The sequence below is a fragment of the Diadema antillarum genome, unplaced genomic scaffold (genome assembly GCF_040938485.1).
Source record: "Diadema antillarum isolate AM-2024a unplaced genomic scaffold, OU_Dant_1.0 seq00000735_RagTag, whole genome shotgun sequence".
NCBI classification, from domain to species: Eukaryota; Metazoa; Echinodermata; class Echinoidea; order Diadematoida; family Diadematidae; genus Diadema; species Diadema antillarum.
In genome coordinates, this window is record NW_027271635.1 from 1,069,975 (window position 1) to 1,080,114 (window position 10,140).

Here is a 10,140-nt window from a genome sequence, read left to right on the forward strand (position 1 = left end):
ATGAGTAACACAGGCGAGGTGTATGCCTGATGTCCAACCTCAAGTATACCAAGTTTCACGAGTTTGGTCAGTTCCTTTTCGATTTGTCGTTTGTCAGGTTCAGTAGCAAAGTATGGTCGAATGAAAAATGGTTCGTCATTGGTCAAGTGTATGTCTACTTCAAAGTTTGGGCAACTAGATAGCTCACCATAGAGGGAGAATGCGGGTCTGTTGTCTTTAAGGATCTGTATCAACTCATTCTTTTCAGAGGGAGAAAGCACACTATCCTTTAAGTCAATATGGGCTCTAATGATTTGGTCTTCAGTCATGTTAGCAATGGGGTCATTGGGATCAAGGTGGGGGTATTTGTCAAGGTTTGCTTGTCTAGTCTGGTTGTCAAGGTTACTGTCTGCGGTGTCAAGCTGAGTGGAGTAAAGTGCATGTGTGTTGTCAGTCAAGGTCATAGTTATGTTATCTACTGGGAGGGGCTCAGTCACACGCACTGGGTTAGTAGTGTCGAGAAAGGCAATCGCCCTACCCTTAGAGAAATGTAGAGGTCTGTCAGTAGTATTAGTCACAATGATTTGAGTCGCACCTTTTGTTAGTTTTACCACCATTGTTGATGGGCAGTGCCTACTGAGGTAGTCATTGGAAGTCAGTATGACGTCAGAGTTACGTAAGTGGGCAGGTGTATGTCCCTGTAGTGTCATGAGTCTGGACTCAAATGGTTCGATTGTCACCTTTGATGTAGGGGAAAATGGTATCCTACGCCGTTTGATTTTGAACCTATGGTCCCTGAAAGTCAAAGTCCCGTCTACGTCCGAAAGTGTGTTATTGCCTAATATCAAATCAACACCAACAAGGTTTTCAACGACTAAAGCAGAAATTTCGAATTTGTAACCTTGAATTGTGACTCTGAATTTAATCGCGGTTTGCGCTTCAAGGAACTGCCCGTTCCCTAGTTTAAATCGAGTAGGAGTCACGCTCTGCCTCTTTAGGTTGGAAAGGTGTGGAGTTGATTTAACATAGCGGTCAGAAATCAATGTTTTGGTAGCACCACTGTCAAAAAGAATGAAAATGTACTTACCACTGTCAAGTCGTCCCTTAACAAATTTATTACTAGTCAGTTGCAGGTCTACGTCCTCTGTCCCTAAGTATGTCGATTTGAGTTTTTGTCCGTCCCTAGGCCTGAGGTGTTCATTTTGGGAGGTGGAATAGAGAGCACTTCTATTTTCCTCCCTTAATGAAAACCCTGGGGATGTGTGTCGAAGTACTGTCCTGTGTATTGTAGATGATGTTGTTGTTGTTGTTGATGTTGTTGTTGTTGTTGTTGTTGTTGTTGTTGTTGTTGTCGATGATGATGTCGGTTATAGTCATTGTATTGTTGTCTGTGGGGTGGGGGTGGTCCGTAATATTGGGGTCGTCTGTCGCGTTCAATGTCTCTCAACCTATGCCGACAATCCCTCCAAAAATGGCCAGGAATGTGACAATAGTCACACTTGCCAGCGATTCGAGGTCGAGACCGTTGGTCGCGTCCTCGGCTTTGTGACCGATAACGATCACGAGAAGGAGAGCGCCGTCTAGGATGTCTGTCTCTACTATCATGTCGTTTGTCTCTACTTAGACTACGTCTGTAGTCAGAATGATGTCGTTCCCTACTTAGACTACGTTCATGTCTGCTGTGGTCATCCCTATGTCGAGTCCTACTAGCGCTGCGGCTGGTACTGCGGTCAGAGTCATTGTGTTGGGAATGTCGATTTCGTCTTCGTCCTCGGGAGTCTTTCTGTTCGGTTTTAAATCTAAGGGAGGAAATTTCCTCACTTAGGAGGTCGACATCGTCTTGGGTTGAGAATGTCACTTCTTTTGTCGGGGTAGTGTCAGTCCTAAGATCTATGAAAAGCTGCGCTTTCGCGGCTATCTCGTCAGGGGTGGTCGTTGATGTCGGCGATGCCATAAGAATGGCGGCGCGACAGTCGGGGGTCAGTGCAGCAAGTAAACGGTCCTTTATTTGCTTCTCCCCATAGTCTATGTAGGAGGCAGTCTGTCTGAGTCGTTGGAGAAAAGTTTCGACACTCTCTCCATCAGTCATAGTCATGGTGTTAAAGTCAGTAACCCTAGCAAAAGTCGATTTGGCGGGGATAAATCGCCTAGTGAAAGCCGTCTTTAGGTCGTCATAAGTAGTGAAAGTCAATTTGTCTATCCAAAGTCTGGCCTGTCCCTCTAATGTCCGCTTGAAAGTCTTAAGTATAGTTGTCAAGTTGCCAGCTTTGTCCGAGTCAATGTCATGGGCGTCTAAATAGTCTTCAAAGGTCAAAATGTGGGCAGTACAGTCATTGTAATCTAGTCGGTCGCCAGAAAATTTTGTCGGTAAAAAGTCGGTCTGTCGGAGGGTCCTACTGGTGGTCATGGTGGTGTTGGTACTGTGATTGGTAATGGTGTAATATTGAGTAACACAAAGCCTATCTAATCAAATATCAAAGTCAAAGATCAGTAATAACAGTCAAACAAATATGAGTATGAAAAATTCATAAGGAAACACATGAGGATTAAATACAAATAACCAGTCAAAATCAAATAATGCAAACTCAGTAAGCACTAATCAAAATCAACATACTCTCAAATATCTCTCACACTGGGACAGTAATAACAATCAAAGTTCCACTTACCCAATGTGAAAGGGTTCAACCAAGTCTCCAATTCCCAAAATGATTGCATAGTATAGTATTCCAAGAACAAGAAAATAATCACAAACAACCGAACTATCAGTCCTCCAAGTTAAGAGTCAATTATCCTTGAAAATGCTATTAGTGTTTACACTGTAAGTGTTTGGTCCTGAATTCGTCTGGTAGTCCTATCGTTGTCGAAATGTGTCAGTCATTATTCAGCAAAGCGTCCATTTTTGAAGAATTTTCCCTGGAGCTGCATCCGCGTCAACACCAGTCATGGGTCCTCCTCGTACGTCCCTCAGGTCGTGGTCGTCGTAGTCCTCGTTACGTCGTCATCCAAGTCGGTCGTCAATCAGTCGTCATTTGGAAAGGCCATGTCACCACAAAGTTCATTGTCTAAATAATTGTTGAAGTCCATCGCCTGATTCGTCAGCACTGCAGTTTCGAAGTCGACGAAAAATCTGTTATAGTCACATTTCAACAATTTTCAGGTCGCATGCTGCCACGGTCCTAATGCTCGGCCTGCATGGTCTGGTGAACGTCTCCTTCCAAAAGCGATGTCGAGTCGTAATGATGAGGTATTCCGATATAGGATCGATATACGGGTTCTCCACCATGTAATGTAACGGGTGGTGTTACATTTGGAATGTTATTATGAAGCAGAAATGAAGGAGCTCAGGTACAGTTTTGGTACATTTCATCGATGCAAAGTGTTTATTCACAATCGTTCAGAAATATCATGATGAAGTTCAATGACAAGTTAAATGACGAGTATGTACATCAGAGTAAAATGTAGAAGTACCAAGATGCAGGAGAGAGAGCAATATCAAGTAGAGGTTGACTCTCTGATGTCGAAATCATGATTTCTCTTGGGGCCTTGGAAAGAACACCAAACTTGGAAATGTTCAATGGGTGATGGGTGAGAATTTTGGTAAGACAACCAATCAAAAAGGGATAACTAAAAAGAGTGACCAAAGGGGTTGTCCTAAGGGGTGATGTTTGACCAATTAAAAGAGGGGGATTCTTTTGTGGAGGAGGAAGTATTATAAGATAAGGGGCAGACAAAGAGTCTGGTGGTTCACAAGGTGTGTGTATATAATCTTTGGGTAATTAAACCAGGGACAAAGAAGGGTTGTTACAAGGGTGATTGAATGACTCCTTGATGTAAACATCAAGCAAGGGTAATTAACGACAGGAAATTAATAGTAAATAATCTTGGTGTTATATTCTGAGGTGAGTTTACAAAAACAAGGGAATTTAAGTTGAGTTGTTAATAAACAGGAAGTTATCCCCAAAATATCCTAAATATACATTACATAAGCCCTCTTAGTACTCAAGCATCTATACTCTTTGCTTCAAACAAAGCTCCTTGGTTGTAGGTGGTGCAGCCATGCATGGTACCTGGCCGGCTGCATTACTACCAGTCTCTTTGACTAGATCTTAGACTTACGTAAGATGGCCCAAAAAAAGAAAGAAAGAAAGAAAGAAAGAAAGAAAGAAAGAAAGAAAGAAAAAGCAGCCGGCCGAGGCGTCCTGCGTCAACAGCGTTGAGCGTAGTCTGGTTTCAGGCCCTTTGCCAACTGGACTTCACGGCAACGAAGTCGCCACCTTTGCCTATAAAGGCAAAGCCTCTGGAGGACAAATCCACCTTAAATTGTGACCCTGCACCTCAAAACAAACAAAAAGTCGCCAGGCATGAATTTTTAGTTAAGACCATATTCTGAAAGAGCAGACTTTAAGCTTTTAAATGATGTATAACTCAAATCAAATTGACTCTCCTAACCTATCTAGATATTGGAGAGAAAGCACAAACTCAGGAAAAGTGTGAACTGAGAAAAGAGGCTCTGAAGTACAATGTCTATTCAAGCGCTTAATCTTTACCAAACCGTGCCGGCTGTGCGATGAATGGGACAAAAAACAGGAAGTAAACCACCAGAGTAACAACAATGAAGGGATTATTAGATTAAAGTGAAATTAGGCATGCCTCATTAACACATTCTGTCCATGATTAATGCCAACTTTCAAAGCAGTAGCACTATCTCTTCAAAAGTTATTAGAGTTGAAAGTGAAGAGTGTGGACAAGGTTTTTCAGAAATGAAAAAGGGATTCTAAAGACACACCTAATCACACTATCCTACCAAAAATGTTCGAGATAAACTGCTAAAAAAAAACACACTTTCCTGCCCGTTTTATAATACCAAAATTTAACATAATGTAAAAAAAGACCTGCTCTTTCAGAAAATATGAAAAAGTCAAGTTTGGCTAGGTTGACCCATTTCACTTATTTTCAGTCCTCACGCAAAATCAGTGTGTGCGACTTTATGTTCGTTTTGAGGTGCACGGTCACAATTATACTTGTTTTCAACGTTGAGGACGTCAATATCGTAAATAGCGAAATAAATAATAATAATAATAATAATAATAATAATAATAATAATAATTGTAATAATAATAATATATTGTTCTTATGATTATAGAAACCGCTTTACGCATACGTGATACAAAATAAAACAAGTTACAACTGAAAAGCGCAAAACCACATGTGTAATATTCTAGTATACTACTGAAAAAGAAATCTCTGAACATTGTACGCTAAATGAAATAAGTAAATTTTCAATTGTTTTTGAACAGTTTAGGGTTTTCTTGGGATCGGAGTAGCTGAGGAATTGGATCGAGTTCCACAGGACTGGACCTTCGCGGGCAAAACTCCTTTTCACCATATCTCTTTGTTCTTCTTGTGCTATTAATTTGAAGCAGGTGCGCGAGAGGCAGATCGGAGATTTCTTGAAGGGACGTATATGGAGTGACCAATTCAGATAGTCGGGTGGCATACATTGTGTATAGCCTTGTAAACTAACAGAATGATTTGTACTGGATCCGAAGTTGAATATAAGGAGCCAGTGAAGCTCAGCGAGAATTGGTGTTATGTGATCGAGCTTCTTACACTTTGTTACCAGACGGGCTGCAGAGTTGTGGATCCTTGTAATCTCCTTGTCTGGAAGGCCAATCAGTATAGAAGCTGTTGGAAAAATTCTAGGACAGTAGTCACGAACGTATACTAGTACCTCTGTTGTTCGCTTGTCAAGAAAGGTTCGGATCTTTCCCTAAGGGCAAAGGAGGGACTACGGCAGATATTACAATCCATGTTGATTCATTTGAAGATTGTTGTCTAAAAAGACACTTAAATCACGATTTGCTGCAGATGCCACGACTTGGCACTCTCCGGATACAATTGGAGCCAGATTTCTTAATGGAGGGCTTGAAATTGGATGTCAGATGGAGCACCTCCATCATTCTGTCATTCAGGACAAGGTGGTTATGTTCCATCCATTTCCGGATATCTGCCAGACAGAGCTCAAGCTTCCTGATGATCCGATTTCTGTAAGTGGATTTCATAGAAATGTAGAGTTGGGTGACATCGGCATCAGAATCATACAGCCAAATCCATGAGCTTTGAAGATTTTCTGGACTGGAGTGGTGTAACAGATGAACAGTTAGAAGTAGTCCGATTACGGATCCTTGAGGGACACCCCATTTAAGTGGAATGGAGTCGGAGGTGACGCCGTTAACTGTCACTTTCTGCTCCTTGTCAGTATTAAGGTATAATGATATCCAGGCTAATGCTGTTTCGGCTATAATGCCGAACCTGTTCTTCAGCATGGAGAGAAGGATCGTATGATCTACTCAGTATATCGTATCAAACGCTGAGGACATCGCAGATCTAAGAGGACGAGAATTGTTTCACATTTTTGTCGCCAAGGAACTGCAAACGGTTATTGTACACTCGCAAAAGTGCTGTCTCGACACTACCTGATGTTGTCTGTATAGGCAGACTGCCTGGTGGCGAGGAGGGAGTTATGCTGCTGACATACAACACGATCAGTGACTTTTGCCAAAAATGGAAGATTCGAAATTGGGCGATAGCTATTTAAGCACTCTGGATCGAGATTGTGCTTCTTCAGTACGGGTGTGATGAGTGCTGACTTGATGGATTTTGGGAGGACTCTATGATCAAGAGAGTGGTTTACCATGTCCGTAATGGCCGGAGGAAAGGCATCAGTACAGTTGCTGAACACAACAGCAAGTGCTGGATCCAAGGGACATGTTTTTATTTTCTTGGATTTTATGCGCTTACGCATGTCTTCTTCTGAGACAATTTTTGAAATGCTTCAAGGCTGCAGGTCAAAGAACTCATGGGATTCTTCAGGACTGATAAGGAGCCTGAGAAGGAAAAGTTGGGTTTATCTAGCGAGTTGTACGGGGGATTGCGCAGTGGAGTGATCTTGTCATCAAAGAACTTACAGAGTCTCTCAGAGAGTTCTTTATGTGAGTCATGGGAAGGCAAAGTCTGTCCAGGACGCTCGACAGTAAGGTCATGTATCACCGTGAATAGGTCGTTCCTGTTTCAATCATTGATCAGCTTCTGGGCAGAGGGTCTGGAAGCTATAGACTACATTGTGCGGGTAAAGTTTCCAAGTGAGCTGCACTTTACCGACAAAAAGATTATGTTTGTGTGAGACCAGACAGGCTACTAGTGTTATGAAAGACAAGGAAGAAGGAATTTTCTGCAAAGAATCATTAGTGCATTCAAGAACTGGTGCAGTGCAATTAAGCTGTACCAACGGCTACACCAAATCACCAACAGGTGTATCATTATTTCGATTTCCAAATGATATGTGAAGGTATTGTGAAGTACCATGGTATGTGTTTTATCAGTCAGATTGAATGTAGATTTCTGGATCTTTCAAACGTTCAATGATGGCGGAGGGTGCCCGGACAAGCAACTATAGAATGAATCCACCTCTTTTGTCTTAAGATTTAAAAAAAAAACAAACAAAAAACTATGCATTCATAAGTTCTAATCGTCTTCAATATTATAATGTGGTACTGTACTCTAAGATGTTGTCTAACATTTAAGATATGAGAGGTGTCCCAATTCTCCCGCGTCCCAGTTCACCCCACTCTCCCCTAGTCATTCAAGTGTATTATTTCAGACGAAAATGTTGTTTGTCGTTTGCAATTTCTGTTTCCATTCAATTCTACAACTGTTTTGCATTAGTGAGTCAAACAATATTATACTGTAATCACATCACAAAAGAATTGCATGTTTTATTTTTAAAGTGTATTAAAGGTACATAATTGATTGTTTAGGGTGGGATTTCACGGGGCACGCGAACGATTTGCGAAGGACGCGAATGGCAAAATCCAGCGTTCGCATTTTGGTCTGCAAAAGATCGCCAAACGAACGTGAGGGTTCGGAAGCGTCGTCAATTGTTCGCGAATGTCGTTTTTACTTCGGCGAGAATTTCAAAAAAGTTTGAAATTTTCTGCGAACCTTTTCCGCACACTTGGTCGTGAATTGCTCGTGAATTGTTCTCGAAAGTGTCTTTAAAGCCTCGTCATATGCGCAAGACCTTCGCAAGACACGCGCGATGTTCGCAAAATGTTCGTTAAACCCCAAACAGACTCCGAAACTTTGGAGAATGTCTCGCGTATGTTACGCGAAATCTGCGAAGTTTTTCCGATCATTTTACGACGAAATCGCAAACTGTTCGCGTACCTTTTGAGACATTCTCGCGAACGTTTAGCGCACGTTTGGGGGATGTATGCCCTATACGTTTTCTACAAATAAAAATCGTAGCATACACCTAAACATCAAACAATTATTAACAACTATAGTAACAAAAGAAATTAAAGACTAGCAAAGAGAAAGAAATGTTCGATATAACAAATCGCAGAATACACTTGAAATTAATCTAAAGTATGTAAAATTTTATTTGAAGCATAGAGATTATGTGCTGGAGGAACTGCAAAAATAAAATAAAAAAGATCAAATGCTTTACTAGTGGAGATACGTCCTACAAAACTGTAGGAAAAAAAAAATGTAGGCAAGCACACGATAGAGAAATGAGAGAAAAAGAAAGGAGAAATAGAAGAAAGAAAAAAATCGACTCACGACAGCTTCCACCTCTCCTTGGGTACATTTTCTCCCATGATTATTGAAAATGTTTCGTTGTTCGCATTTCCGTCGCGTGTTCTTCGTGAACGTAACATGCTGTACTTTAGCAATGATACACACGACATTCGCACATACGTCGTGGAAAGTTCGCACAAATTGCGCAAGAATAGTTTTCAGCTTCATTGTCGGAAAACATTCGGAGAAAAACTTTTCCGAATGTTGGATTTTGTCATTCGCGTCCTTCGCAAATCGTTCGCGTGCTCCGTGAAATCCCACCTTTTATCACGTTTCTTTGGTGTATCCATGCAGAGTCTATTGTTTCTTTTACCCGCTCAACGCTAGCGGGCGGCAGCCATGTGCACTTCCGTTTCATCAGCGGCCGTGTAAAATCGGGAGTTGATCATCTTTTTGGTTACAGGTAAGGAGCTTTTCCCTAGTTAGTGGAGAGGAGAAGCATATTTTTGGTTACAGTATATTTAAAACGCAGGCCCCGATGAAAAAGAGCATACTGGAAATAATCTTTGTTGTTGTTGCTGTTGTTGTTGTTCTTGTTTTAGCGATTATTAGTCAGACAAAACAACTTATGCCACTCAATGCTACTCGCATTTTGTTCTCGGCTTCTTGTCCTGTTTTTTTTTTTTTTTTCAACTTTTATAAATCAAGTGAAAGCCAGGAAATTGAGCCCTAAGTTCAGCACTAGGGCTGTTTATGGAAAGCCAGTGCATCAAAATTGTTTTAAAACTGCATATGCAGGAGCTTTATAGGGAGCTCAGAGAACAGTGAGACAATAAGATTCCAGCAGTCCGTTCAATTTCCAATAAATTTTAATTCTCTTATAGTAAAGTCAAAATATCTACTGATGTTTGTGTGATTGTATGATAAATGTAATAGACTTAAAAAAAAAAAAGGATATCTAAGCAAGTTTATTGCTGCCCTTAAAAAGATGCGGTTAATACATTATTACATAATCAGGGTCGATATTGCATTTATACCCTATAAATGCAATATCGACCCTGATTATGTAATAATGTATTAGGTGTATGACATCTATGATGGATATTACGTTTAGGGTCGTTATCACAATTAGCGTTATCACAATTAGCGTTAAAATACAATAATTGTTTATTATTATAATTAGGGATGACATGTATTGCATTAGGGTTGTTTCTGGTCATTACATTTAGGGTTGACTGGATTATTACATTTAGGGTTAAGGTGCATTACATTTACGGTCGATATTACATTTAGCGTTGATATCACATTCGAGGGTTATAAACCAGGTACACCCACAGAAAAATGAGACGCTTACTTAGGCATTTAGTGCATTAGCTTGCCTCGCTGTTCTCAAACGTAACAAGCTAGTTCCAGATAGGTTCAAATCAGGAGCGTCGAAATGATTCCAACGCAATGAAGCCATGTCTCATACCAGTACAGTGTATATAATTTTATAGAATTACTATTTTTGAGGAGTTGTGGATTCAGCAACTCTTGGGAAAAATATCTATATGCTACGGTGAAGTCTTTTCATGATCTTTC

At 40.7% G+C, this 10,140-nt stretch overlaps 1 protein-coding gene across 1 annotated transcript; it reads right to left on the bottom strand.

The window, feature by feature from the left end:
- Positions 1-1,422: 1,422 nt before the first annotated feature.
- LOC139738303 (uncharacterized) lies at positions 1,423-6,676 on the bottom strand. The gene is made up of 4 exons (XM_071648942.1): positions 6,456-6,676; positions 5,836-6,024; positions 1,687-2,399; positions 1,423-1,520 (listed from the first exon to the last, which is right to left on the bottom strand). The coding sequence occupies exons 1-4, from the start codon at positions 6,674-6,676 to the stop codon at positions 1,423-1,425; spliced, it is 1,221 nt and encodes a 406-aa protein (XP_071505043.1).
- Between the last annotated feature and the right edge of the window lie 3,464 nt (positions 6,677-10,140).

Bases quoted from the DNA above. Each gene is read 5' to 3' on its own strand.
- LOC139738303 (XM_071648942.1), bottom strand. From the start codon at position 6,676: ATGGTAAACCACTCTCTTGATCATAGAGTCCTCCCAAAATCCATCAAG. The intron at 2,400-5,835 runs GTGATTTAAGTG...TACCAATCACAG, and splicing joins CGTGGCATCTGCAGCAAATC to TACCAACACCACCATGACCA. The intron at 1,521-1,686 runs GTAGGACTCGAC...TCGGTCACAAAG, and splicing joins CAGTACCAGCCGCAGCGCTA to CCGAGGACGCGACCAACGGT.